Source organism: Talpa occidentalis, unplaced genomic scaffold (assembly GCF_014898055.3).
Source record: "Talpa occidentalis isolate TD23 unplaced genomic scaffold, MPIMG_talOcc4v2.1 talOcc4.17, whole genome shotgun sequence".
Classification (NCBI taxonomy): Eukaryota; Metazoa; Chordata; class Mammalia; order Eulipotyphla; family Talpidae; genus Talpa; species Talpa occidentalis.
In genome coordinates this window covers 47,350,092-47,378,057 of record NW_023601754.1, presented here as the reverse complement: position 1 = coordinate 47,378,057, position 27,966 = coordinate 47,350,092, and the positions used below count along the sequence as shown (strand labels likewise).

The window sequence follows — 27,966 nt, the reverse complement described above, 5'->3', positions numbered from 1 at the left end:
ACCTTGGGTCCAGCAGCAGCTGCAGGCTGCCTGCCTCCCCCCCACCCTAACCTGGAAGGTTTGGTGGTTGCCAGGGAACTCAGCGGCCCCAAAGTAGCCCCTCTGGGTGGAGGCCTGAGCCCCTCTGGGCGGTCTATCCCACCAGGGCTGCCTTATCTGGGTGCCAACCCAACCCTGCTGCCCCCCAGGAGACCCTCCGGGAGCGGAAGTGAGCCACGGAGTCAAGGACAGACACTCGCAAGTCCGACAAGACTGTTTTCTTCTCAGGATGACCCCCGAAACGGGAACATTGGGGAGCGGGTCTGAGCCAGAACTCGGCAGCCAGTTATCACGCAGATGGGAGTGTTTCACGTCGGCACTGTGGGGGGGTGGGAAAGAAAGGGGGTGAGTGGAGGCAGGGCCTGGGTTCTGGAAGCGCGAATGCCCCCTTCGCCGGCTGCATCCGCGTGACCGGCAGGGGGCGCCAGTTCACCTGCGCCGCCAGCTTGGGGGCGGCCTGTCAACCCAAGCTCCTAAGTGCCCTGATTCTGGCTCGCTGAACCCCAAAGCGGGGCGTTCTGATGGGGGTTATCTGAGCAGCTGCTGACCACTTGCCATCCCTGGGGTTCTGCAGTAGGCCGCGGGGAGCTGACGGGATCGCGCCTCTCCGCGGCAGCAGCGGGCGCCTGGCAGCTAGGGAGCGGCCTCCCCTCCCTGCCTTGCCTGGGGAGATGGAGGACTGGAGCCCCCGGCAGAAGAGAGGTGAGGAAGAACTGCCGACACGCTCACCTTTGACGTCCAGCCTGCACTCGGCCAGCGCCTCCCCCAGCTCGTTGACCGCCCGGCAGGAGTAAGTCCCCGAGTCGAACGGGGAGGGGCGGCGGATGCTCAGCGTCAGGACCCCCTGGTGGTTGGTCATCAGGTACTTGGGGTCCTCCCGGATTTCCATCTTGTTCTTCATCCAGACCACCTTGGGCTGTGAGGGTGCAGGAGAGGAAGCCAGCTCAAAGGCCTCCCCCCCAGGTGCTGGCCTGATGGGTCTGGGAAGGCCAACTTAGCTCCTAGTCCTGCCTGTGCCGCCTCCTAATTTGGTTGGATGGCCTCGGACTAGTCGCTTCCCTGCCCTGACCCTCAGCCTCTTCCTCAGGGGTGGGATGAGAGCTCCCGGTTGTCTTTCATAATAGAGCACCCCTCCTGGTGGGAGTGCAGAGCCCCTCGCCATGCCATTCGGGCGTCCCCTCGACCCTCACCTCCCTTCCTCTGCTCAGCCACGCCACCCCCTCAGCACTTTGCACTGGTTGTTCCCGCCTGCAACACTGCCCTTCCCACCTCTCCTCACCCAGTCAGTGCCCTTCTTTCGGGTCTCAGCTCATGTTACCCCCAGCGCCCCCGCAGGAACAGGAACGCCTCTTTGGCTCTCTCATAACTCCCCACCATGCCCGCCACCCTTGCAAATTTTATGGCGATTTGCGCAAACATCAGCCTCCCTGATGGAGAGGAACTTCGTGTCCAATTCACCCAGCACGGAGAAGGCCTCTACAGTGTGTGTCGGGAGTGAATCATGGAAGGAGGGAATGAATGAATGACGTGAATCGATGAACGAGGGGATGAATGATTCATATAAGCAAATGGAGCGAATGAATCAACCGAGTGGTGCATGAAAACGAAGGCCTGAGAGGAGTTAGTGAACGCAGAGGCTCGATGAGGGGGAGGAGTGAGCTGGGGGTGCAGGGCCCAGGCTAGCCATGGGTCGGCACTTGGCAAAGGCCCAGGGTCAGCAGTTTGGCTTCTCGGGCCTGTGGTCCTGCAGCCAAGGCCAGAGCGAGTGGGCGCGCACAGCCTGGGGCCCCAAAATGGTTCAGGGATGCAGGCGGCAGCAGGTGAGGCCCAGGGGCCGTCATGCACCCGGCCAGGTCTAGGCGAGTCACTGGCCGGGGCTGCCCACATCCGGTCCCTGCTGGTGCTCTGGAAACCTGGAGGGGGCAGGAAGACCTGGGCAGCCCCAGGTGGGAAGACTGTCCCCCCAGAATGTTTCCGAGGGACATCGGAGTGTGATTGTCTGAGACTGGGGCTCCAGGCAGCAGGAGAGACGGAAGGTGAGTGAAAAGGTAGCCAGGACCGTGCAATAGAGAAAGAATGCGCAGGGAAGGGGCTTCGCCTGGGAGATCTCCCTTGTGCATGCACATGGACGGACGCACACACACACACACACACACACACACACCCTTGGGTGGCCCCTGACGGCGCAGTTGAGAGCAGCAGAGTAGCCAGCCACCACCACCCGGTCTGGCAGCGGCGTCAGGAACTTGGGAGGCGTCCGGAAGTCGTGCTCCTTGTAGGCCAGGGGTTTGAAGGACAGATCTGGGAGTGGGGGGAAGTGCGCCCATCAGGCCACCCCTCCTGACAGTCCCCCTACCACCGTCCTCTGTCACTAGGTGCCATCAACTTTTGAATGGGGGGGAGGGTAGTGGGGGGGTCCCACCTGTCTTGAGGATCTTGGCCGTGTTCTTGGAGACCCCAGGGGTGTCGCTGAGCCCGCAGATGTTCTCGCTGAAGACGCGGAAGTAGTACTCGTTGCCCACAATGAGGTCAGACACGGTGCAGTGGGTGGGCCGGTTGTGTTCGTAGACGTTGAACCACTCCTAGCGTGGGGACACAGGCAACAAGGGTTGCCACCAGAGGGTGAGAGAAGCACACCCAGGCACGTGCCACACGGAGCAAACACACTATTCACAGCAGTGGAGCTCCCCACGCACCCCAAATGTCCTGCAAGGGATGGCTGGAGAAAAAAATAGAGTAGCTTCGCATTGTGGAGTATTACTCAGCCATGAAAAGGAATGAAGGGCTGATGTGTGTTCCAATGTGGAGGGACCTTGGAAGCAAGATGCTAAGTGACAGAAACTAGACACAAAAGGCTACATAGCACATAGCTCCATTTATATGAAATACACAGAAGACTCGAGTCCACAGAAAGGAAGCAGGTGCTGACTGCCTGGACTGGAGAGGGGCAGGGGCAGGGAGTGGCTGCTTGTTTCTCTTCGTATTTTTTAAAAAGATTTATTTATGCATTCAAGAGCTGGGGTACAGGCCGGAGATGCAGGGGGTGAGAGGATTCACTCACCAGAGACAGAATGTGGAACAGAACAGACTGACTGAAACAGGCAGACTGACTGAAACACACTGCTGAGGGGAGCAGCAGGGGGCAGGAGAGGTCTGCTGCCCCATGTGGGTAGCTCCCTGGCCGGGGACGGAACCCACGCTGCAGTGGCTGCGGACAGCTTCATAGTGCTGACACTTAGCCCCTGCGCCACCAGGGAGGCCCCTCTCCACGTTTTTATTTTTCCTTTTGGGGAGTGACTGAACACATCTGGCGTTTCCGAATGATGGCACTGCCCAGGAACTAGATGGAACATGCCACACCTTCAAGTGTTGCTGGTTTTGTTATACCAACTTTGCCACAATGTGAAAAAAAAAAAGAAAAATTCGCGCACCTCTCTCCACCCAAAGGCGATACCCCAGCGGTTCCCCCAGTCGCCATGCCTCTGGCTCCTGGCTATGGAATCAGGACACGCGCCCAGCTTTTCTCCCCCAGGCCCACCGCGGCCCGCCTGCCTCTCACCATGGTTTTCTTGTCGGCTTTCTGGATGAAATACCCGGTGACCTCGCTGTTGCCGTCATCCCTGGGGGGCTGCCACTCCACCAGCGCATTGGTGCCCCACACCTCCTTCACCATCACGTTCTCGGCCGGGCCCGCTTTCTCTGGCAGGTGGCATGGGGGGTGAGCGCAGGCCCAGACCCCCCCACCGTCCGCTTCATCGCCTCCTCGCCCCCCTCCGACCTCCCAGGCCTCCCAGGCGCCCACTTCCTCGCCTTCCGGCGCCAGGCCAGCCTCCGCGCCCCCTCCCAGGCCAGCCTCGCCCCACGCGGCCCACTGCCCGGCCCAGCCCAGCCCAGCCCAGGCCTCGGCGCGCGCACCCACGACGCGGATGCGGATGGTGGCCTCGTCCTTCATGTTCTCGATCTGCACGCTCAGCTCGTACTCGCCCGAGTCGGCGCGCGCGGCCTGGCGCACGAAGAACACGGTGTCCAGGTCTGTGGTCCGCACGTGCACGCGGCTCGCGTCCAGGGGCGCGCCCGCCTTGGTCCACACCACCTGCGGCCGGGGCTTCCCCTGCGCGGCAGCGGGGGCGGCTCAGCCGGGGTGACCGGCGGAAGCGCCCGGGCCCCGACCCCACCCGACCCCGCTCGGCACCTGGAAGGGGACCACGAGGTTGATGGGCTCCCCGACTTGGCGGATGTAAGTCTGGCGCAGGTGGCGGGGGAGGCGGATCTTGGGTTGCTCTGGGGGCGCAAACACAGGGGGCGGCTCAGCGGGGCCCGGGGGGGGGGGGGGAGGCACCCCAGGGAGGAAGAGAGGCGGCGGCCGAGGCCCTTGCGGGAGGACCGTATGGTGGCCAACAGGGCGGGTGGGGCGACGCCAGCTCGGTCTTTGGGCTAGCGGGGCGGGCCGGGGCGCGCACCCACAATCTCCCGGATGGTGACGGGCTGGGCCAGCGTGGCCGGCTCGCTGCGCCCCGCGATGTTGACCCCAACGACGCGGAAGGTGATTCTCGCTCCGGTGGGGAGGTTCTTGACGGTGAAGCCGCAGCGCTCCACGGGCTCCGTGTTCGCGGGAAGCCACTCCTCGGCTAGGAGAGAACAGCCGCCCGGCCTCGGTCTCCAGGGGCCGCCCCCTCCTGAGAGGGGCGAGGGCAGGAGGCGAGCGCAGGGGTGGGGCCGGACGAGCGCCTGCAGTCCCGCCTCTTGGGCAGGTCCTGCTGGGGGGGGCAGTGTGGGCGGGGCCGGTGGGGAGGCGAGTGTGGGGGTGTGGGCGGGGCCGGCATGGGCGGGGCCGGTGCGGGAGGGGCCGGTGTGGGAGGAGCAGGTGTGGGAGGAGCAGGTGTGGGAGGAGCAGGTGTGGGAGGGAGCCGTGTGGGAGGAGGGCCGGTGTGGGAGGAGCAGGTGTGGGAGGAGCCGGTGTGGGAGGAGCCGGTGTGGGAGGGCCGGTGTGGGAGGGCCGGTGTGGGAGGAGCCGGTGTGGGAGGGAGCCGGTGTGGGAGGAGCAGGTGTGGGAGGAGCCGGTGTGGGAGGAGCCGGTGTGGGAGGGGCCGGTGTGGGAGGGGCCGGTGTGGGAGGGGCCGGTGTGGGAGGGGCCGGTGTGGGAGGAGCAGGTGTAGGAGGGGCCGGTGTGGGAGGGGCCGGTGTGGGAGGAGGAGGTGTGGGAGGTGTGGGAGGAGCCGGTGTGGGAGGAGCCGGTGTGGGAGGGGCCGGTGTGGGAGGGGCCGGTGTGGGAGGGGCCGGTGTGGGAGGAGCCGGTGTGGGAGGGGCCGGTGTGGGAGGAGCAGGTGTAGGAGGGGCCGGTGTGGGAGGGGCCGGTGTGGGAGGAGCAGGTGTAGGAGGAGCCGGTGTGGGAGGGGCCGGTGTGGGAGGAGCCGGTGTGGGAGGAGCAGGTGCGGGAGGGGCCGGTGTGCGGGAGGGGCCGGTGTGGGAAGGGCCTGCCCAAGGCCGGCTCTCCAGGAGCGGGATCTGAGCCCTGGGGCTTGAGGGCGGGCGCTGAGGCTTGAGGGCCACAGGTGAAGGGAAGGAGCGGGGGAGTGGCCACCCCCATCGTGCCCTGCCTCGGCCTCTGCTCTGAGCGGAAGGCACTGCCCGGTCAGGCAGGGCCGAATCCGCATCTGTCTGGTGCGGCCCGGGGTGGGGAGGGGGGCGGTGTGGACCCGTCCCGGCTGTCCTCACGGCGCAGTGACCACGGCAGCCGTGTCCTCAGCCACAGCCCTCCCGCCCGCGGTTGTGGGGTGTGGGATACCCTGGAATACAGGGGGGCAGGCGGACATGCCATGGGGCGTGGGTACTGACAATGACTGGGCGGTCACCCAGGCGGAAGGCCGAGGTGAAGAAGTACAAATGGGTGATGAGAGGGTGGTGAGAGGGTGGTGAGAGGGTGCTCCCGGGTGGTAGTGGGATGATCTGAAAGGCTTCGGGGTCGAGGGGTGGTTGGCCGGATGGGCGTGAAGAAGGCGGGAGAAGGAACCCCGGAGAGAAAGGGAGGGAGGGAGGAGGGGCATGTGCGCAGCTGTGGGCAGAGATGGAAGATGGAGGGTGAAGGGGAGCGCCGTGGGAGGGGAGCGCAGGGGCGGCAGGAGGGCGAGGGAGGGGACAAGCACGTCAGGGCCTGGCTTGGTCCCCCGGGGAATCAGGTACCCTCTCGCCCTGGATCGCCCCGTGCCCCCTGGGGACCATCCCCGCTCGGGCCCACGGCTGCAGGCGCGGGCGAGGCACTCACAGCCCTCCAGGCAGTACTCCACCAGGTAGCCATCGATGCCGCCCGCCCCGATCCTGTCCGGGGGCCTCCACTTGAGGGTGGTGGTGGTGTCCGTCACGTCCTCCACCGTCAGGTGCTGGGGCCTGCTGGTCGGTGCTGCCGGGACCAGGACAGGGAGCGGGTGAGGAGGGTCGGCTGGCGGGGCAGGAGGCCGAAAGGGACGGGCGCGGGGAGCGGGCGGGCGGGGGCGCGGGGTGGGCGTGGGGAGCTGTGGGTGAGGGGACGGCGGGGCGCGGGCGGCCCACCGATGGGCATGAAGGGCTGGCTGTTGACGCTGGGCTGCGAGACGCCGATGGCGTTGACGGCGAAGACGCGCATCTCGTAGAGGACGCCCTCGATCATCTTGGTGGCCTCGTAGGTGGTCTCCGTGAACACCTCAAAGTTCAGCTTCATCCAGCGCTGAGAGCCTTTCTTCTTCCGCTCCACGAGGTACCCTGGATGCCCCCAAGTGGAGAGAAGCGGGGGGTCACAGGTCACAGGTCAGAAAGGGCATTGGGGGTCACATGACCCAGAAGAGGTCGAGAATCCTGGGCGATCGCAGGGTCACAGAGCGGTCATAGGCCCCTCCTCATAGGGTGGGGTAAAGCAGGGTCACAGGTCGGGGTCACAGAAAATGCCGCTGTTGACCACAGTGAGAGCTCCCGGTTGTTGGAGAGTAGGGAATGATGGGGGAGACCAAGAGGGTCATGAGCGGAGGCGGGTGGAAAACCAGGTCTCAGGGGAGGCTGAGACCCTGGCAGGTCAGGAGGTCGCAGGTCAGAGGGGTCAGAGGTCAGGGTTCATAGGATGCTGGCCCGGGGCGCTCACCTGTGACAGGCTGCCCCCCGTCGTACTTGGGCGGCTCCCAGACAAGGATGGCCCAGTCCTCTCCCACCGAGGTGACGCGCACGTTCTCCGGGGGGTCCGGGACGTCTGGGAAGGCAGGAGAGTCAGGGGGCCCCTCTCCACCTCGGGAGCCCTCACCTGGGCTCAGCCCTCACTCTCTGCTCACCCACAACCTTCAGGAAGAGGGAGGCCACGTCCTCGCCGGCAGGGTTGGTGACCTTGATGGTGTAGCGGCCCTCATCCCCCCGCTCGGCGCTCTCGATCACGAAGCTGCTGGTCTCCAGCCGCTGCTCTATGTGGGTCCTGCCCTCGGTGGCAGAGAACACCTGGACACAGCCCCCCATTGGCCTCTGCCCTCCCTGCTTGGCACCCCTGTGGTTCCCATCCCGGCCCACGGACAGGCCTTGATCCAGCCCAAGAAGATGCCAGATCTACCCCCGGCCTTGTCCTTCCTCCCGCCCACCTCACCCCCAACACCACCGTGTCCTGCCCAAGCCCCACTCCTCTCTCTGCTGTACTCCTACACATCCCTTAGCACCCGCGGAGAGGTCGCCTCTTCCAGGGAGCACTCCTGGATGCCCTCGGCTGACAGTGGTCGCCCATGCCCTGAAATCTCCTAGGCCCAGGACCTCCCTTTATCTCGGCCCCAGTCACCCTGCACTGTGTGGGTATGTGTCTGCCTCGCTCCAGATGTGAAGGCGTCTGGAAGGCAGGGCCTGCGTCTGATTCGTGGCTGTGTCCCGTGCACAGAGCCTGGCATGGGGGAACCTCAGAGTGTTTGCTGAGTGGAGGGGTGAGTGGCGGCTGTGTCAAGTCTATCCATTTTACAGAAGAGGAAACTGAAGCCCAGAGGAGAGAAGAAAAATTGAACTGTCCCCGGGCCTGGAACATACAAGGTGAAAATATCTGTTGGGCGGATGGATGGTGAGCGGGCGGGTGGATGGATGGATGGTGACAGGTAGGTCGAGTGATGGAGAAATGGACAGATTAATTATTGATGAGTGGATGGCTGCATTAATCAATCAAGTAATTGATGGGTGAATTAATTACTACTAGATGGCTGGCTTGGCCGAGTGGTTCGTTAGTGGACAATGAATGGAGGGATGGAGCGCCCCCACCCTCCACCCCCCGCCCCCTGTGCTAGGTCCCTACCGCGTGACAGACACATCATCTCCAGTCAGCAAAACAGGCCTCTGGAGAAGGAATCCTCATCCTCACTTTACAGACCGTGAAATGGAAGCCCAGAGAGGGGGAGCGACGTGCCCAAAGCCGCAGAGCAGAACGGAGAGGGAGAAAAGTCAAGGTACAGGGGCGCCCCATACCTCATCTCCCCTCAGCCAGGTGGCGACCGGAGGGGGTTCCCCTGTGATGGCCACGTCCAGCCTCAGCTTGTTTCCAGCCACAACCACAATAGAATTCTCGGTGGCCTTTCCCGAGCAATCCAGGTGTATCTTCGGTGGCTCTGATGGCAGCGAAGAGACACGGGGGAACGTGGGCGTGGGCACCTGGGCCGTCCAGTCCCAGCAGAGGGCTCCCTGAGATGCAGGCCTCCAACAGCAATACCCGCTCGGCCCGAGGTCCCCTCAGACCTGGGGGTCCAGGCCCCAGCTCCTCCCTCAGACCCGGGGGTCCAGGCCCCGCCTCTCCCTCAGACCCGGGGGCCCCCCCGGTGCTTACCTTGCTTAGGGACATACTCCACCTTGATTTCTGGAGGACAGAGAAGGCTGGAGGTTAGGTGCGCAGCCAGGAGGCCCCATATCCCACCCTCACACCCCAGCAGGAGAGGCTCAGGGGCGGTCTCAGGCCGTGAGTGTCCCCGTCCACGTGTCCCCGGAGAACATGGGGCTCCCTCTGTCTTCTCATCCGACCCCCGTGAGAGGGACAGATGCCGGCGGTCACCCCAATGCAGTTAGGGAAGGAAGCCCGAAGGGACGTCTGGCTGAGGGAGGCGGGTGCTAAGGCCCCGGGGGCCAGAGGGTTCTTCACCCAGGAAGTTGAGCTTGGCCGAGAGGGACAGGGCGTAGCCGTCGGGCACAAATGTGTAATCAGCCTCATCCTCGGGTCGCACGTCATCGATCACCAGCTTGTGGATCCTGAGGGGGGCGCGGGATCAGGCCGGGTGGTTCTGGGGACACCACGGAGGGGCGCCCTCCTTCCCCGCCCCTTTTTTTTTTAAAGATTTATTTTATTTATTTGTGCATAAGAGCTGAGGTGCAGGCCAGTGATGAAGAGGGTGAGAGGATTCCCCAGAGACAGAGTTGGGAGCAGAACAGGCGGATCTAATGAAACCCACTGCTGAGGGGAGCAGCGGGGAGACAGGAGAGGTCTGCTGCGCCATGTGGGTAGCTCCCTGGCCGGGGATCAAACTCATGCTGCAGAGGCTGCGGACAGCTTCATAGTGCTGAGACTTAACCCCTGCGCCACCAGGGAGGCCCCTCACCTGCCACTTTATTCCTGGTTTGGGAATGCTCTCACCCGGCTTCCGGTCTCCCTGCCGCCTGCTAGCTGTGTGACCGCGGGCAAGTCCCCTACCCTGTCTGTGCCTCAGTTCAGCTAGAGAGTCAGAATAGTGCCTATGTGGACTCTAAAGACACAAAACAAGGGAGCAAAAAAAGCAAACCAAACCCTTGAGATCTGAGGTCAGAATGGAGGCCACCTGTGGCGGGGGGTGACAAGCTGGGGGGGGCGCAACCCTGCAGTGGAGGGTCATGGGTGCTTTGATGATGGGCGTGGATAAAATGGGAGTGACAGTGACCCTGTGCGCCTGGGCGGTTGTGAACAACTGGAGAAGCCTTGGGCGCGTGGCATGGTATTAAGATTCACTAGGACCTTGCAGCCAACGACTTCCTCTACCTGGTAGAATGTGCCAGAAATGCTCCCAGCCCAGAATGTGCCAGAAATGCCTCCAACCCAGGCTGTGGCGGCCTCGTACATGTCCCCTCTCCCGGGACCCCTGCTTCTGCCAGGCGAGCATGTCAGGCAAGAGAGGGGGACAAGAGGGGCCACCCTGGTGGCACAAGGGGTTGAGCGCAGCGCTGTGAAACTATCAGCAGCCTCTGCAGCGTGGGTTCGGTCCTCGGCCAGGGAGCAACCCACACAGCACAGCAGACCTCTCCTGTCTCCCCACTGCTCCCCTCAGCAGTGTATTTCTGCTCCCCACTCTGTCTCTGGTGAGTCCTCTCACCTCTGGCCTGTACCCCAGTCCTTGTATGCATAAATAAATCTTTAAAAAAAAAGAGGTCACAGGGCCTCCCCTGGTGGCGCAGCGGTTGAGCGCTGGGTTGCGAGGCTGCCCGCAGCCTCTGCAGCGCCAGTTCGATCCCTGGCCACCGGCGAGGGGCCCACAAAAAAAAAAAAAAAGAGGTCACAAGGGCTGAAACAGGCATCCTGACTGCCCTGGGGGGTCCCGATGGCATCCAGGCAAGATGGGCAGGGCCAACGGGCAGCTGACCACAGTGGCAGGAGAGAGGCTGCTCCAATCAGCCGCCCCAACCACACCACAGATGAGATGCAACACGGGCAGGCGTGGCTCAGTGGTGTTTCGGCAGCATCATGCCACCCCTGTGACCAGTCCCCCCAGGCCGGGCCCCTCGCCCAGGTAGGAGGCGGTGCCACCATGTAACCACATGCAAGGACGCCGGCCTGGCAGTGGCGCTGCCTCACGGAAATTCCTCAGACTGTCCGTCATTAAGGGACACCCGAGTGTACGTCTTGGTCTGTGAAGCCCCCAGTCTGGGGTCATCAGCACGCAGGGTGCCCGCACCTACCTCCCCACGTGGGAGATGGTGATCCGCTTGCTTGGCCGCACCTCCACCCCATTCTTGTACCACTTGCCGGTCACCTTCTCGTCTGACACCTCGCACTTGAACACGGCCTGGTCGGAGGCCTTCACTGTCAGGTCCGCGATGTCCTGCAGCACCTCCAGCTGCTTCTCTGGGGATGGGGGGGGGGCTCTCACAACGCCAGCCAGTCGAGGGTAGTGAGCACCCTCCCTGTGCCCAGGACTATCCCAGGCGCTGGGGGTGCGCAGCCCCGCTGTCAATAGCCCAGAGACTGCACTGGCCTCTTGGAGCTCACGGGTAGTGGGGAGACATGGAACTGGTTTATCAGGGGGTGCAGCGGCATGTGCAGCAGCCCTGAGGAGGCCAGCATGAGCAGAGCAGGTGGCAGGGCAGGCGGGGGTGGGGGCTGTCGTGCCCCTACCTTCCACGATGAGCTCAGCCTCGCACTGGCCGCCGTTGGTCATGACCTGGAAGCGACCGCTGTCCTCCAGGGACACGTCCGAGTAGATGAGTATGTGGCGCTTGCCGTCCTTCTTGAAGCGGTACCGGGCCTTGTAGGAGTCCTCCCGGGTTATCTCCACCCCATCTTTCATCCTGGGGGGAGAGGGGGCAGTGAGGGGTCTCTTGGCCCGGGTCTGGGTTTCAGAGGGTGTCAGGGGCCGGACAGTCCAGAGAAGAGGTCAGGAGGGAGGTCATGGGTCATCGGTGAGGGTCAAGGAAAGAGGAGGAGAGGAAGTCACAGGTCTCAGAGGGGCCAGTTGGAGGTCGGGACACAAGAGGCCCCGGGGAGGGTCAGAGGATGGAGGAAGCTCAGTGCTCAGAGATGCCAGATGTCGTGGTGTGCCCCCCCGAGACTCCACCCACCCCACTTCCACCTCCTCATCACACAAACCTCAGCTCCATTGTGACCTCCTCTAGGAAGCCTCCCGAGGCCACGGCATTAGATACTGCCCGTCTGAAGTGCTGGTCCAAACAGAGTGTTTATCTGTGTTTGACTTGACTAGAGCCTGTCCCCACCTCCTCCATGAGCCCCAGCTGCGCCCACATCACGCGCTTCAGGCTGCTACATCTCTTCCCCGGTATCCCCACTGTGTGGAGAGCCGCCGCGCAGCAGGTGCTCGGAAAATAGTGTTGGGCGAGTGAACAGATGCAGGAATGAATGAGTGGGTGGTAGATGAGTGGGTGGGTGGGTGGATGATGGATGTGTGGATGGATGACGGATGGATAACGGTTGATGGATGGATGATGGATGGGTGGATGATGGATGGGTTGGTGAGTGGATGGATGATGGACAGGTGGGTAGATGATGGATGGATGATGGGTAAGTGAATGGATGATGGATGGATAAATGATTTAATAGATCTGAAATATCAGGGACCTGGAAAAGGACCCTGAAGAGGCTGTAGATTCTAGGAATTTGTAGAGAAGTTAGTGCCTTTAAGAGAAAAAAAATGTTTTTGAAATTCTAGGAAGAGCTCATAGGTGAAGGTAAAGTCTCCTGGTGCCTGCTGGGGCAGGTCAGAAAACTCCAAGAGACGCCGTAAAGATCACAGCCCAGGCCCCGGCCAACTGGAGGCCAGGGGTCAAGAGTCACTTACCACATGAGCTGGGCGCCCTCTTCTGACACCTCCACTGCCATTTCTACCCGGTCACCCACATACACCTGCTGGTCCTCAAGGGGCTTGACAATCAGGACTGGAGGTTCTGGAGGGTGATTGGGGGGTGGGGGGGTGGAAGGTCAGTAGCGGCAGAAACCCCCCTCCAGAGCTCCGTTCCCCAAGCTCAGGTCCAGATGAGTCCTGGCCTCACCTTTGACAAAGAGCTCAGTGAAACACTTCTCGTCCTTGACGGCGACCTCATAAGCAGAATCATCCGCCAGCGTGCACTTGTTGATGGTGAGAATTCGCTTCTTACCAACATTCTCAAACACGTACCTGTTGCACAAGGCTCCGCTCAACCCCGGGCTGCGGCAGATCCCAGCCCTGGGTGGGGCCCGAGCCCGGGGGTAGACCTGCCCAGCAGTTCTCAGGGAAGCCTTTCCTCCCGGAGCCGAATTGTGCAGGAACTGGCTCAACTGCTACTATCCTGGTAATCACGGAGGACACGCTAACTGTCCACCCTGTCCTGTCTGGCCGCGCACAGGGCTGCCCAGCTAGAGAACTACATTTCCCAGCCTCCTTTGCGGCGGTGGCCGCACGCTCTGCGTGGCCCAGGGCGGTGGGCGTGGACGTGAGGGTCGTGATGGCCGCTCCCTGCTGCCCCTGCCTGTCCAGCAGACACAGACACGCCCGACACCCGGCTTCAGTGATGCCCGTGAGGACAAAATATGGGACCTGGTCCCCCAAAGGCCCCGGCGAGGAGAGCCAGGCAGCCCGCCCGCACCAGGAGAAGGACGACCTCTAGCTGCTCCCGGTGGGGCCTCACAGTAAACACCTGCAGTGTGCGCCCTGGAGGTGCTGCACCCCGCGCCTGCTGGCGAATGGCGACCTGCCCTCAGGGAGCGCCTCTGTGCTGTGGCAGCATTTTGAAAAGTCTGCCCAGTCGAGGAGCAGAGACTATTGAGTTGCTGTGTCATCGTCACCATCGTCACAGCTGACCCTGAACAACACAGCGGGTGGGGTGCCAAGCCCCCCACGTAGTCCAAAACCCACGACTCTCCCAGAACTCAACTACGAGACCTGCTGTTGGCCGGAAGTGTCAGGGCCACCCCCATGGGTGAACAGCGACCCTGCAGGTCCCGTGGCACACACGCGCTGCGTGTGCTCTGTGCACGTGTCGTGAGACTACGCACAGCGAGGCCAGCCAGAGACGGGGCCGTCACAAGGCAATCAGAAGGAGGGACAGTGACAGCCTGGACTGGGCTGAGCGACACAGAAGCTGACCTGGCCCCACACGTCTTCCAGGACACAAAATGCCCTGGATGTCCATGTGTCTGACTCACCCTGGGCTTCAAAACGGAAAAGGCGACGTGACAGAGACATGCGTACTTGCTGCTCGGCTTGATCTCCTGGCCGTTCTTGTACCACTTGAGGGGAAGGTCTGGGTCGCTGATCTCCACCACCAACTTGACCTTGTTGCCCCTGTCCACTTGGTAAGCGGGGTCCAGCTTCTTTGTGAAGGCTAGAGATTGAGGGATGTGGCGGGGGTGGAGATGAGGGATGCTCCCTACCTGGGCCACCCCAGACCCACCAAGTCTCTCTTCCCGGACTCTCCAAGGTCAAGGCCAGGAAGCCTCCTATGAAGTTGGGGGTTCTTGAAAACGGGGCTCTATGACACCTCAGATTGGGGCCTCCAAAAGCTAGGTCCAGGGCCAGACAAAAGATACCCCTCTCCCCTCGGGCCAGCGCTGACCTGCACTCTTCTTGACCTCGACCTTGGCCTTCTTGAGCCGCTTGAGCATGCCCCGGAGGTCGGTGATGCCGTACTGGAAGGCGATCTTCTCATACTCGCTCTTCTTGGTGGCTCCTTTGAGGAGTTCCCAGATCTCAGGTGGGATGCCGAGGTCGTCTTCATCCTTCTTCTTCTTTTTCTCCTCCTCAACCACCTCCCTGAGGGTGAGAAGAGCAGGCCGCAGCCACCGTGGGGGTCTCCCTCTGCCTTCTGTGCCTGCTTGCTGTGTGACTTGTCCCGGTCACCTTTTTAGTACAGTGACCTCTCTGGGTCTGCACCATCTCTATCTTCTCCTGCCTGGACCATATCTATTCTCTCCTGCCTGGACCATCTCTATTCTCTCCTGCCTGGACCATCTCCCGAGCCTCCTCCATGGTCTCCATCCAGTGTCTTCTCTACCAGTGTGTCCCCTCACATGGCCCAAGTGGGGTAGTTCTGACACCCACATTAGCTGCCATCCGTTTCCTGCTCAAAACTCTTCCATGGCTCCCTAACCCTCAGGAAGCCCTGGTCACTTAGTCTGATAATCCCAGCCCCGTCCAGGTCCCATCACACCCCTGCAACCGTCCAAACCATGCTACTTGCCTTCCCCTGAACTCCCTGGGCTCTCTCCCTCCTCCCAGACTCTGCAAACAGTATTTCTCTGCCTGGACAACCCCTCCCATGTCTGCTTCCTGCTGGACTCCTCTCCATCTTACAAGACCTAGTGACAAAGCCCTCTCTTCTGGGGGTGGGGACACTCCTGTCTTCCCAGACAATGAATTCTCTCTCTCTCTCTTTGGGCTCTCGTGGCCCAGTGGGCCCCTCTCTGACCACGCGAGATGCTCCTGGTCTGTGTCCAAAACTGTTGAAACAGACCCATCTCACCAAGGCAATGCCCAATCGGTGTCAGGAATCCAGTCAAACTTCTCTGCCCCCTGATCTCAGCCCAGGGCCTCAGAAGTTGTTTGACAGGTGAGAGAGTGAGGAGACTTGAAAAATAGGAAAGAGGGATGGGGACCCCAGGGAGGATAGAGCAGTGGGTGAATTGGGGGGCACGTGGATATTTGGACTGAGAAAAATACAGATGGGGGGCTGATGAGCAGAGGGCTGGAGGGGTTGCTGGGCAGCTAGGCTGAGGGACAGGTGAGTGGAAAGATCAATGCATGGGTGGACGGGTGGGTGAAAATGTTGAGTGGTGGCTGGGAGAGTATGTTCATGGAAGATGGCTGCGTGACGACAAACAGATGACTCTAGAAATACGCAGAGTTGTGGGGATTTGCTGTGGGGTAGGTGAGTGAGAAGGAAGACTAACAGACAGTACATAGGTGTACGAGTAGACAAGCACCGCGAGGATGGCATGAAATGGCCAACGTCCAACCATGTTGACCTGCAGAAGGTCACTTTTGTGTGGATTCATCTATCGGGGTAGATGAATGTGGATTATTCTATCAGGGTGGACGAATGTGGATTAATCTAGCACGTGGAGGAATGTGGATTAATCTGTGGGTGGAAGAATGTGGATTAATCTATGGGGTGGACGAATGTGGATTAATCTATCGCATGGAGGAATGTGGATTAATCTGTTGGTGGAGGAATGTGGATTAATCTATCGCGTGGAGGAATGTGCATTAACCTGTGGGTGGAGGAATGTGGATGAGTCTATGGGGTGGACGGATGTGGATTACTCCGTCGGGTGGGAAGGTGTGTCACTGAAGAGGTGAGCAGTGGGTAGAGAAATGGGTGGCCGCTGAGCTCGGCTGGGGAGGGGTGCAGGTACGGATGGACAGACAGGTGGAAAGCGGGGGAGGGTGGCGGGCAGGCAGCGGGATGGCTGCCTCTGTAACGGGGAAGCGGAGGATCTGCGGGCGAGGGTGGCGGAGGCCCTCAGGAGCGGATGGCTGAGTGTAACGGCAAACGGGGAGACGATGCTGGGCAGACGTGCGGGGGTGTGGTAGAAGGACGGACAGACGGACAGGTCAGCGGGTGGATGGACTGGCAGGCGAATAAATAGGCAGCTGGTTGGAGGGATGGACGGTGCACAGAGTGATGGGTGGCAGGGTGGGCCAGTGGATGGAGGGATGGCTGGACAGATGGAAGGCTGGATGGTTGGAGGAGTGAAGAGCTGGGCGAGGAGGTGAGCCGGAGCCGGAGTAAACAGGAGAGCGGGTGTGAAGACACTGGGAGGGCGGGAGGGAGGGAGGGCGGGCAGGTGCATGGTGGGCAGATGGCGGGGGGTGAGTTTGTCACTAGGGGTCTGGGCGGGTGGGCACGTGAGTGGGTGGGCAGTGGGTGGAGGGTAAGCGGGCAGTCCTGCTGGCAGTGAGCAAGCAGCCAGGTCACAGGGCCTCCCCTCCCACCCCCTCTGCCTTGCGCTCCTCGTCCCCCGGCCACGCCAGCTGGCTGCGCTCACCTCTTCTTCAACAGGCTGCTGAAGTCCAGCTCACCCGCGTCTTCTGACTTCCCTTCATCCCTGTGGCCATGGAGAGAGGGGGTGAGCCCCAGTGAGATCTTGTCCCCGCAGACTCATCCTGGGTCCCCTCTCTTCGCTTCCCTGGCCCTCTTCTCCCCCTGCTCCCTCTCCCAAGGGAGCACCTCCCACAGTCTTTGGAGCTAGGAGGGACCCTCTGCCAGGGCGCAGGGCCACTTACGAGCGCCTGAAGCTTTCTAGACCCTGTCCAGAGGTGTCCTCACGGTGTGCTGGGAAAGACAATGTGGGGAGGGGTAGTGAGCTGTGGCAGGCCTGATCTAAGACCAGGAACACCCCTTCAGACCTGCACAACCTCCCCCAGACCTCTCTATCACCACCTCTTGAACCAGCACATCCTGTCAAGCCTGGACACTCTACTTCTAGACTAATTTTCATGGCTGCCAGGCATCACCCTCTCTCAGCAGCCCATAGCCCTTCACACATGGATCAGCCTGGACAATCTCGTTCCCTGTGCCCATGCTATTTAAGCCCCCACATATCCTGGGCTGCAGGTCCCTAGAACCTGTACACACTCATGGCTCCATATACATGGCCCCAAATCTGGGTCATCTCCTATTAATCCTCTATGCCCCTAAGCCCGCCCACCCTTGCTCTCTTAACCGGGACACTCTTACTTCCCAAGCTTTTACTGCTGCTTTCTCAAGCCTGGACACTGAGATCCTGGCATCCACATAATTCACCTCCTGATCCTTCTCATGCACTCCACAAAAAACTGAACCCTTTCATCCTCAACTTTGAATACCCTGAATCCTGAATCTGTACCCCTGCCTCCAAAAACCTGCGTCTGCCTCACGCCCACATCTATTCACTCTCCTACCCCTGGCTGATACATCCATCTCTCCCACCCCAGACCCAGACCACTCAGCCACCACCCCTGCCAGCACACCCTCCACATCGATGTTGAAGCCACAGCTGTCACAGACGTCCTTGGCTTTGACTTCGAGACGGTAATCCCCACGGTCCCCCAGTATCACCTTCCCAATTCTCAGCTCCAAGGTGTATACCTGGGGGTGAGAGCCAGGGGGGTGGGTGCACGTGACCACCGCCCAGTGCCACCCACCACCCCTGGAGCCCATGTCACAGCCTTCTGAGTCCTCCCCTCACACCTCAGGAGGGGCCACTGAGACCTAGAGTGAGGAACTAGAGATGGCGGCACCATCTTTCCCCAGGCCAGGACAGTCTTGACCACTGGAGGCCCTTGTCCCTGACCCTGAGACCTTTCTTAGAAGGCACACTCCATCCCCAAGAGCACCCTGCTCCAACCCAAACCTTCTCCCCTCCAGCCCATGCCCGCACCACCTCTACCAAGCAGCCCTGCACAAACTCCAGCCCCACCAGCTCCGGGTCCACTGCTATGCCTCAGACGACAGGGCTTGTGGGAAGAGAGCTGCACAACGTCCAGCCCCCGCCCTCATGCCTGGGGACCCCAGAGGGTTCTCACATTGCTGGCAGAGTCGTGAGACTCCTTGAAGGTGAACCGGGCCCCGCTCTTGCTGCCCAGCTCCAGCCACTTCCCCTTGAACCACTTGATGGTGGGTTTGCCTGGGAGCTCCTTCCCGTTGATTTTGGCCACAATCACTGCATCCTTTCCTGGGAGCGAGGGGATTTGAGAGAGCAGGGAGGGGTGAGAGCAGTGGTGGGGGGCCCTAGACTCGACCAAGAGGAGTGTGACTTCAGGGGCTCCCGGACGCCTCCCTCAGCCCCGGGAGTCCAGCCCCCGGCCCCTCCCTCAGGCCCCCATTACCAGCCTCCACCGACACAGAGTCCGGCTTCTTCAGGAACACGCCGGTGGGCTCTTCGGCAGTGGGGGACTGGTCCTCAGGCGGGGCTTCTGCTCGGGAGATAGGATTGGGGGACTGGGGCGGCTGGGAGGGGGGCGGTAGACCGTGTTGGGGACAGTGCCTAGAGCCAGTGAGTGACCTTCTGTTCAGAAGCCACAGACGGTGGAGAAAGTGGCGTTTCCTCCCCGGGAAAGGCCCGGATCACCAGGGGACGCGTGACTTGGGCAGGCTTCTCCCCCACACCTGCGGCCCTCAGTTTCCCCCTGTGAACTCGAGGGCGGTGGGCCGGCTGGTCTGGAGCGGGTCTTTGGAGTAGGAGAGGTGTGAGGACAAGCCGGGCTGTCAGAGCCGGGCAGGAGCGGGAGCTGGCCAGCCCGGGGCGGGGTCTGTCCTGGGGCACCCGGGAGCCGCAGAGGACCGTGAGCAGGGAGAGGAGGGTCAGCTCCGGGGCCTCCAGGAGGACGGGAAGGGTACAGATGAGCGAGGGAGCACGGAGGATGGGATGCCAGGTTCTGCTGGGCTCCGGGGAACTCCGGCTCACCTTTGGGGAGCTCTTCGGGGGCCTCCTTGGGGGCCTCTTCCTTGGGAGCTGGTTTGGCAGCCTCTTTGCCTTTGGGGGCCTTTTTGGCGGCCGCTGTGAGGCAGATGATCACAGCTCTGGTCTTCCAGACCCGGGGTCCAGCCCCCCAACTCCTCCCTCAGACCCGGGGTCCAGGCCCCCAGCCCCCCCTCCGCAGAACAGGAGTGCAGCCTTGTCCAGGTGTAAATTGACCTCTAATCCCGAGAGCCTGAGATCAGGTTTCCTCTGGGCAGCACGCTGTGCCCCATCCACGCAGGCCACCAGGCCTGACCTTTTGGGTCCTGGGGGTAAAATTAGCTCTTCCGCGGTGGCAACCACACGCTTCTCGCTGACACAGCATCTTCACCTGCCTTGCCTGCCGCCTCCTGCTCTGCTGAGGCCCCAGCCACAAAGGGGGGCTGAACCCCCACCCCATAGCCTGGTTGGCCTGGCCCAGGAGACTGCCCCCCAATGGGAGGAGGGGCCCCCCGGGGACTCGGTGTCTTTTGGGTTTACTTCCCCAAAGAGAGAAAACCCCATGTCCATATAAAGAAATACCCTCGGGCCCACGCAAACAAGCACCCCCAAACTGCACATAAATAAGACAGGCCAGCCCTGCTGAGAAGAAACTCTCATTCTTACAGGGGGGAAGCCCAGGCCCTGTAGAAGGGAGGGGCAGGGAAGAGCCCCCCTCACCCCTCATCTCTATGCACACAAGGGCCCTGACCCCCTATGAGAAAGGCCCAGCATTCACTCAGAGCCGGGGCCCCTATTCTACCCAGAACACCCTTTCCTGAATGTAGAGCACCCCACTCACCAGGCAGCTCCCCAACCTACACCAGGGGGCCCCATCCCCACCAAGAAATCTGTCACCCAGAAGCCCCATCAATATCCAGAGATAGGCGCCCCCAACTCCCTATACAGAAGGGAAGTCGCCCCACACAGGGAAGGCGATCCCTCAGCAGACAGCCCCACCCCACACAAGGAGGGAAGCCTTCCCCCCAGCCCCTCAACCCCTGGAGAGAGGCGCCCCGAGTCCCCATTCAGAAAAATCCCCTTTAAATCCCGCTCCTCCGCGGGGAGACCTGGCCCACCTGGTTTTGCCTCAGGCATGTCAGCACTGGCCTCTGTCCTCTGACCCTCTCGCCTGGGCCCGGGGAGGACAGGTGGGCCCCCAGGGGGGCCCTTTAAGGAGTCCAGAGACTCCCAGGAGGCTCTGGGAGGCATCAGAGTGCCTCCCCCACCTCCCCTGCTGCCCCACATTCCATTAGCAAGTTCTAAAGGGCGACAAATAACAGCTGGATGAGGCGCCAAGGCCCAATGCCAGGGCCTGAGGGGGGGTGGGGGCCTGGACTCCTGGTCTGCAGGACCAGGCCCAGGGCCTCCTGGACTCCAGGGGCTGAGGGAGGAGGCGGGAGGCCTGGACCCGGGTCTGAGAGAGGAGGAGGGCTGAGGGCTGGACTCCTGGACGTGGGGACCTGCGGCAGAGGGAGAAGGTGAGGGCCTGGGGGGGGGGAGGGGAGAGGGGGAGGCTCAGAGTCTGGGGGTCTGGAAGCGGGGAGGTCCGGGGAGGTCCGGGGAGGTCCGGCAGCCGGAGCGCTGGCGCGGGGCTGGGGGCAGGGTCTAGGAAGCCATTCTTAGCATCTGCGAGTCAGGAGTTTTCGGGAAACCAGAGCCTGGAGGGAGGGTCTGGTTTCCCAGGGCAGGCAGGTCGGCCGAGGGGGAGGTTTTCGTGCCCGCAGAGAGGACACTGGGGCTCCGGGCTCGCGCGCCCCGCCCCCCGAGTGGGCGCGCCCGGGGGTCACCGCGTCCCCGGGGCTCCAGCCACCTGGGGCCCGGGACTGGCCGCCGCGCCTCCTGGGACCGCGCCCGGCTCCTCGCGACGCTTCCCGGAGCGGGCACCGGCACAGGAGGGGGGTTGCCCCGGCGGGGACGGGCGGGGACGCCGGGAAGGCCCTGGAGGGCTGCCCGGATGCTGGCGCGCTTCCCGGCAGGGACCTGCGGCGCTCGGAGCCGGGTGGCCGGACGCGGGGGGCGGGGGGCGGTGGACTTGGGGGCGGGGGATGGGGCAGAGTCTCGGGGAGACCAGGTGTTCTGGGGAGAAGGGCGAGGTGAGTGTGAGCAGGCGGGATTAAGGAACGCTGGGTGAGGGACCCCACGGCAGGGAAACAAGTACCTCGGGGTTTTCTTCCCGCCTTCTCCGTCCCCCCTCTTTTCCAAAACCCCCTAGGAGCCGGAATCGCGCCCGCCCCCCGGGAGCGCCCAACCAACCCGGAGGCAGCGCCTGTGGGACGTCACGAGTTGCCAGGTGCACTCGCACGCCAGCCCGCGAGCCCCGGGTGGCCGGGGTGACAGCGGGGCGCCCCACCCGCCCTGGCAGCCCCAGGGCTGTATCCGGAGAGAGGGGGACAAGGACGCAGACCGGAAGGGGGGGGGAGGGTGGAGAAGAATGCCGGTGGTCAGGGAGATCAGAATTGGACCGAACCGCCCGTGCACGCGTCCCAAGCCGCTGTGCACGGCCTTCAAGGCGCGGCCCGCCGGCCTCATCGCCTCCCGTCTTGCCCTCCGCGCCCTTGTGTCTCTGAGGACCAGCAGCCCCCCGGGGCACGGCAGCACCCCGCCCCCACAAAGGGTCTTAGGAGGTGTGTTTACCTTGATTTGTTTATTTTATTCCACACATGGGTGATTATAATTTCTGCAAAAGGTGTGTTTGCAAGAGGAGGTCCTGAGGGGACCTTCCGTCCCTTCTTCGTGCCTCCTACCCTGCCCCCACCCTGGGGGGTCTGTCCCTAGAAGGCAGGCAGCCCGGGCTGTGAAGTCGTCGCTGGCTGTGTCCCCCACGAGGACCTCTTCCTTCTCCCGGTGCTTGGAGCTCCCTCTTCTCCCTCCTCCCAGCCACGGGGGGGGGGGGTAGATTTCAGGAGATGCGGCGAACGTCCAAAGAGATTTTGTGATCTTCCTCCTCTCCCCTTTCACAGAAGGGACAAACTAGTCTTTCACCCTAGATCCCAGCCACCCAGGCTGAAGGACCTGGGACTCCGGCGGCTTCAGATGCCCCCTCCCACAAGCCTCCCAGTCCATTCAGGCTTCACCTCCAGCTGAAGTTGGGGCAAAACCCTAAAGTTGGGGGACAAGTGGGCAACTGACAGGGTCTGGAAGTGAGAGAAGCCACGGGGGTGAGACAGGCAGGGGTAGCGGGCACTGGGCAGAGTGGAGAGTGGATGCCTTACTCCAGCCTCTCCACACCCCAAAGCTGGCCCATCCTTGCTGCATTGTGCAAAGTCTCCCTCTTTTGAAATGCCAGCTGTTAACTCGGATCCTCGGATCCCGGTCCAAAGGAACCAGTACAGTCAGAGAAAGCAAACACACCAGGGCCTGATTTACCCCAGGAGGTGTGAACCACCTCTCACTGGGCGCTCACCAGTTAGAAAGGTCAGGGGAGGGCTACCAAGATCACCCAGGAGCCAGCTGTGTGGCCAGAGCCATTCCCTGTCCTTCCCCCACCCCACAACCTGGAAGAGACCTCAGGAGAGGGAGTGTTTCTCCCGGACTGCGGGCTGCTGTGGGGTCTCAGAGGGAGCCAGATATGATAAGGCTCACTGAGATCACCCCCTCTCTGATAGGGGTGATTTTCAGACACGACAAAAGGATCCCAGAGGGGTCCTAGGTGTGATTGGAGTATCCAGACACGACAAAGTGACAGCAAGCTGGTCCTGCAGAATTGGGGGGGGGGGGGTCATCTCAAAAATGACAAGGGGCTGGGGAATAGATAGGACAAGGAAGTCACAGATGGATGCGGACATCTGAGACATGATAAGGGGTTGGGGGAGGCAGACATAACTAGGAGAGCTCAGATTTGACGGAAGGGACCCAAGACTGTACAGGACTTGGGGTTGCTGGCAGCACCTCCCCCCATCCTGTTGAGATGACCTGTGGGCTCCCCCAGATGAGAGGGAGGAATTGCAGAGAGGTCCCGGGCCTGGTTGGGGTATCTCAGACATCACAAGGAGATCCCAGAGAAGCTCTCGGGGTTCTGGAAGCCCTGCCCCGCCACGCTTTAGACAGGCGCCGGGTAGCAGTCTGTGGGTGGGTCCCCTGGCCCACGGCAGGGGGATCCGGGGGATCCTGGGCATGCGAGGAAATCCCAGAGGGGCCCGGCCCAGACCCGCCTGGGGGTCCCAGAGAGCCCCAGACAGGGCTTAGGGATGAAGGGGGCGCCCCTCCCCCACGTGGTGGGGCTCCCCGGGTCCTCTGACCGAGGGCGTGGGGGCGCGGCCGGCGCGGGCGCGGAGCCCCGAGAGCCCCGCCCTGGGCTCAGGCCCGGCGGGCGGCGGGCAGCAGCGCGCTGTCGAACTGGTAGGTGAGCTTGCGCTTCACCTTGCGGATCTCGCCGGTCTTGGCGTAGTTGCGCAGCGCGCGCGCCAGCTTCTGGTAGGTCATGCGCTTGCGGTTGCCCTTCTGCTGGCCCCAGCGCCGCGCCAGCAGCTCCTTGTGCTTCGACGAGAACTGGAAGACCCCGGCGCCCGGCTCCACCCACCACACGCACTCGCGCATGTCCCCGCGCGTCAGCAGCCCCAGCAGGAACTGGTACAGGCGCAGCTTCTTGCGGGCCCCTGCGGGGGATGGGGCGCGTCAGCGGCCACCCCCCCCCCCCCCCGCCCCCCAGCCCCCCGAGGAGCCAGGGCGCCGCGAGAGCCGAGCCGGGTGCAGTTGGATACACCCACCTGGCTCAGTCTGGCCCCGAAATCGGGGCAAATCCCCCCCAGCCCCTGCAGCGGTGGCCCCAGAAACCCCAACCCTCTTCCCTGCTTTCTTTTCCAGGATGGGCGCCTGACCTGGGCTCTGCTCTGTGCCCCGCACAGCAGTCCATGCCCATGCGGGGGAGAATCTGAGTGGGGCCCCTCAGAGGCTTCTTACAGAGACTGACTGCTGGAGAGGACCCCAGAGGGGGTTCAGAGCACCTGGCCAGTTTCTCCAGCTCCGGGCCTTCCAGCCTCCGTCCCAGGAGGGCTGGCGTCGGGGAGAGGTCAGTGGGTCTGACTCTTGGGCTCCTCCAAGCAGCCAGGGCCCCCACGGAGCCTGGGGAGGGTGTCAAGAAACGCACTCTGCCGGTTGCCAGCTGTGTGACCTCGGGGCGCTGACTTCACCTCTGGACTGTGAAGGAGGCCAGCGTGCGTGTGTTGTATTTTTACAAACCTTGGTGAGGCTCCGTGTCAGGGGCTGCCTCGGGAGCTTCACAGCTGTGAGCTCATTCCATGGTCATCTTAACCCCACAAGGGGGGGATGGTGAAAATGACGCCCTTTTTAAAGAAGGGAAACTGAGGCCAGATAGGAAAAGTCACCGACAAGCCCCACTGCCTGGGGTTGAGCACAGGGGTACAGGTGGAAGCACGGGGGGGGGGGTTGTGTGTGTGTGGATACGGGGCTGATGTGTGTGGCTCTGGGGTGGATGATGACAGTGCGCACCCTGTGCCCGGAAGCCCATCGTGTGTACACGGGTCTCCCTCGCCATCTTAAAGTGGCACGGGCCTATTTGGTATGATTAGGGGGGTCCCTTTTGGGGTGTGGGATTGTTCACAACTTTTTCCATAAACATGGAAGGCAGTAGCATTCCTGGACCTGGCAAAGTAATCCACCACATCATGCTTTCAGATAATGGGGGAAACCTGTGTCCTCTTACCTCCCCCATGCCCCAGGAGCCCCAGGAGGGCAGACATCACTGTGGTTCTCTTTGCACAGACAGGAAACCACAGCGCGCAGAGGCAGAGGCACTTGCCCCAGGTCGCACAGCCAGCAGGTGGCAGTCCTGAGAACTGCGGTTGGCCCTGGGTATGCAGTAGGTGCTTGGGAAGCGGTAGCTCCACTTGGGGTTCTCCCCAGCCCCACATACCTGCCTCAGATCCCCTCCCCTCGGGACCAGCCGTGAGGGCCTCATCTGACTCGCTGTCCGAGACCTCCAGGGCAGGACTGTCCAGCAGAAGATCCTCCTCCTCAGAGAGCACGGGGCTGGGGTACGGAGCATAGGTGGGGGGGCCCAGGGTCTGTGGAAGGTCAAGGTCACCTGTGATCCAGGCCCCTTTCTCTGCCCCCCCTGCCGCCGCCTCCTGCCCTGTTTGCAGCCTGCGCTCTGGACTAGGCTCTGGTCTCCTGACAGGACCAGGACTGGGGCCCCGCCCCTCACCTGGCTGGCGAAGTCTTCGGTGGGGTACGCTGGGAAGCCGGGCCCTGGGGCCTCTAGGCTGGGGATGGGGTCGAGACTCCCCGCAGCACTGTAGGTGGAGGGTCCGTAACAGAGCTGGATGCCCTGGGGGTGGCCGAAGGGAACAGCGGACGGGTCGAAGGCTTCATAGGAGGCCGCGGGCACGGGCGGGGCCTCGGTCCAGCCCCACAGGGAGTCTGGGGAGGGGCACTGAGTCAGGAGCCGGCGGGCTGGCCGCCCCTTCCCCCTGCAGCCTGCAGCCTGGGCACAGAGGGCCATTGTGGGGCGTGCAAATCTCTGACCCCAGGATTTGCATGGGAAAGCGGGGTGTGGGGAAGGGGGAGGGGAGGAGGCCTGTGCTCCCCCATCCTGCTGTGCGAGGGACAGCCTGCTCTGGGCCTCGGCTCCCCCAGCTGTGAAATGGGCCCAAGTGGGGGGGCGGGGCAGGATCACTCACCGGGAGCCCCCTCGGAGTCGGGGTAGCCGGGGTGCTTGCAGCTGTCCAGATCATAGAAGACTCCATCTGGGTACTGGTGGGAGGGGTTGGGGGGAGAGGTCATCTGGCTGCAGGGGCCTCTGAGAGGGCGTGGGGAGAGCAGTGAGGAAGAGAAAGAGGCGGATGCAGGAGCTAAAAGACACGGAGACGGTGAGAGAAAGACAGAGAGGGCATGACGGGGGCAGAGAGAGAGACAGGGACTGGCAAACACGACGCGGGTGGGCGCGGGTGGGCGTGCACGGGGACAGAGCTGGGGCGGGGAGGGGGCTGCTGCAGCGAGCGCCCAGACTGCAGGGGACCCCAGCACCGTGGGGCACACCCTCGCGGGTCACAGCGCCCCGTGGAGAGCCCCAGCCTGGCCTGCCCTGGGCGCGGGGTGAGAGGGCTGGGAGCATCCTGAGAGGCAGTCTCGGGGCATCTTTATCGGCCTCCATCTTGCTTCCATTGGCCCCCAGAGGGTGCCCAGGCCAGAGGCTCCTCCCCTGCAGCCTCTCTCCCCCTCTCCCTTGGCCAAACCCCCAAATAGCCTTATTCCAGAACAGTCAGAGTTGCCCTGTGAGGAGCCCCAGGCAGGAAGGCAACCAGCGCCCGCGGGAAGGAGACTTGGGGGGCCTGGGGGACGAAAATGTGTACATGGAGGCAAAAGCGCCTCGCCAGCCGCGGGCGGGTGTGGCTGGGAAGGGGCAGGAGGCAGCTTCCAGTTGTCTGGGACCGGGGTGCCTGGCTCAGGCGGGCGCACCCGGTGCTGCCCCGAGCTGCCCGTCGGAGTCCCACTGCTGCCTTGTGAGCAAGCACAGCACAACAGAACAGCAGGAGGGGCCCCATTTGGAGGGGCGCGTGGGGGGGCATCCGTGGGGGTGTCCTTCAAGCACCTGAGTGACGCTGGGGGTGTCCAGCCTGGGGCATACGCATCCCGTGTCTGAGATCTGCAGCTAATATTTCGCAAACATGAAGCAGAAATGGGGTGTGGGACCCACAGCTTGACTGCATGTGGGACGGATGCAGGAGGGACAAGTCAGCAGAACCCCCCAGCCCTCTCAGTGCAGGAAGTGAACGCAGAGCCTGAGGGAGGGAACCAGCTAATGAGAGAAGAAACCCGGGCGATGGAGCGGGGATGAGGTCGGGGGAGGGGCGCGTTGGAGAAAGTGACAGGGCAGAGAGGGAGAAACTGAGGCAGGGAGGCCCCAGGGGTCCCTGTGCCCGTTTCTGGCCCCTAGGACCCCGACTTACCAGGCAGCTGAAGTGCGGCCCGTCCAGCCTGCAGGGGGAGAGGCACAGGGGCATGTCAGGTGCCGCCGCCACCTGAGCGAGTGGTTGAGGGCCGCTGGGGGCGCCCGGGGGAGGCAGCTGCAGCTGTGACCACCGCAGCTGTGTGTCCGTGTGTGAGACCAGCCCCACCGCACTCCCCCACTGGGACAGGAAGTGAGGGGTCGGGGCCAGGCAAATGTCCCCCCTCCCCCGGGATTTGCATAGACCAGGGCTTGGGGGGCAGGGAAAGTGAGGGAGAGAAAGTCCCCAGGGAGGAGGTGTGGGCGCAGCGGGGCGGGCAGTGGGGGCAGGGAGGGCCTCCATTAGCCTGTGGGTGCAGCGGGTCCCCTAGGAAGGCCAGAGGCGAGCAGGGGGTACAGGAGTCCTCGCTGAGTCCCGGGATAGAGACGGATGGGGTGGGGAAGAGACAGGACGGGGGAAGGGGGGCAGAGGGGGACAGACACAGACTCGGGGCAGCAGCGAGAGGCAGACGACAGTGACCTAGAAGCCAAAAAAGAGGTGGCAGGAGTGGGGAGCCGCGGGGTGAGCGGGCTGAGTGTAAGATGCAGCGAAACTGGCGGGTGGAGAGCCAGCTGTCGGGGCACGCCCAGGGGGCCCGGCGAGCGCCTGCTGGGGAGCCCAGGATGGGATGGAGGGCGGAATGCCAGGTGGGAAGAGGAGGGTTCCTGGAGGAAGCAGGTAGCCGCCCCTCCCGCCTGCCTGCCAGTGCCTCCTGGGTGGGCCGCGGGCGCCCCCCAGCCTGTGGGGGCGGTGGGCAGAGGAGCTGTGGGGGGGTGGGGGTCCCCAGGCCACTGAGGGGCCCCACTTACTGTGCAGCCTCCAGGGCGAGCATGGTGGTGCCGACGGCTAGGCTGG

At 62.8% G+C, this 27,966-nt stretch overlaps 2 protein-coding genes across 4 annotated transcripts; both read right to left on the bottom strand.

Annotated features, from left to right (window-relative positions):
- Window positions 1-316: 316 nt before the first annotated feature.
- Window positions 317-20,272, bottom strand: MYBPC2 (myosin binding protein C2). The gene is made up of 28 exons (XM_037517148.2): window positions 20,242-20,272; window positions 19,130-19,222; window positions 18,552-18,638; window positions 18,249-18,397; window positions 17,694-17,811; window positions 16,968-17,016; window positions 16,730-16,789; window positions 14,299-14,495; window positions 13,935-14,067; window positions 12,757-12,881; window positions 12,546-12,651; window positions 11,369-11,541; window positions 10,933-11,098; window positions 9,152-9,258; window positions 8,843-8,872; window positions 8,488-8,627; window positions 7,332-7,491; window positions 7,148-7,252; window positions 6,586-6,774; window positions 6,302-6,436; window positions 4,500-4,667; window positions 4,232-4,320; window positions 3,955-4,150; window positions 3,599-3,738; window positions 2,462-2,621; window positions 2,204-2,340; window positions 769-955; window positions 317-358 (listed from the first exon to the last, which is right to left on the bottom strand). Exons 1-28 carry the CDS (start codon window positions 20,258-20,260, stop codon window positions 348-350), a joined length of 3,429 nt encoding a protein of 1,142 aa, XP_037373045.1. The 5' UTR covers window positions 20,261-20,272; the 3' UTR covers window positions 317-347.
- A 3,189-nt stretch (window positions 20,273-23,461) lies between these two features.
- SPIB (Spi-B transcription factor) lies at window positions 23,462-27,943 on the bottom strand. Of its 3 annotated transcripts, none has more exons than XM_037517123.1 (6): window positions 27,921-27,943; window positions 27,073-27,100; window positions 25,804-25,876; window positions 25,329-25,543; window positions 25,038-25,188; window positions 23,462-23,760 (listed from the first exon to the last, which is right to left on the bottom strand). In XM_037517123.1, exons 1-6 carry the CDS (start codon window positions 27,941-27,943, stop codon window positions 23,462-23,464), a joined length of 789 nt encoding a protein of 262 aa, XP_037373020.1. The 3 variants fall into 3 exon arrangements, with proteins under 3 accessions (XP_037373020.1, XP_037373021.1, XP_037373022.1); XM_037517125.1 differs by having other exon boundaries at window positions 23,708-23,760; window positions 25,042-25,188; XM_037517124.1 differs by lacking the exons at window positions 25,329-25,543; window positions 27,073-27,100; window positions 27,921-27,943 and having other exon boundaries at window positions 25,804-25,869.
- Between the last annotated feature and the right edge of the window lie 23 nt (window positions 27,944-27,966).

Excerpts from the sequence above, each read along its gene's own strand:
- MYBPC2 (XM_037517148.2), bottom strand. Across the intron at positions 17,812-18,248 it reads CTCACGACTCTGCCAGCAAT|GTATACACCTTGGAGCTGAG; the intron begins GTGAGAACCCTC and ends TCTCACCCCCAG. Across the intron at positions 8,628-8,842 it reads GGAGTATGTCCCTAAGCAAG|AGCCACCGAAGATACACCTG; the intron begins GTAAGCACCGGG and ends CGCTGCCATCAG.
- SPIB (XM_037517123.1), bottom strand. The coding sequence starts at position 27,943 with ATGCTCGCCCTGGAGGCTGCACA. Across the intron at positions 27,101-27,920 it reads CTCGCCCTGGAGGCTGCACA|GCTGGACGGGCCGCACTTCA; the intron begins GTAAGTGGGGCC and ends CTCCCCCTGCAG. Across the intron at positions 25,877-27,072 it reads GGCCGCACTTCAGCTGCCTG|TACCCAGATGGAGTCTTCTA; the intron begins GTAAGTCGGGGT and ends CCCTCCCACCAG.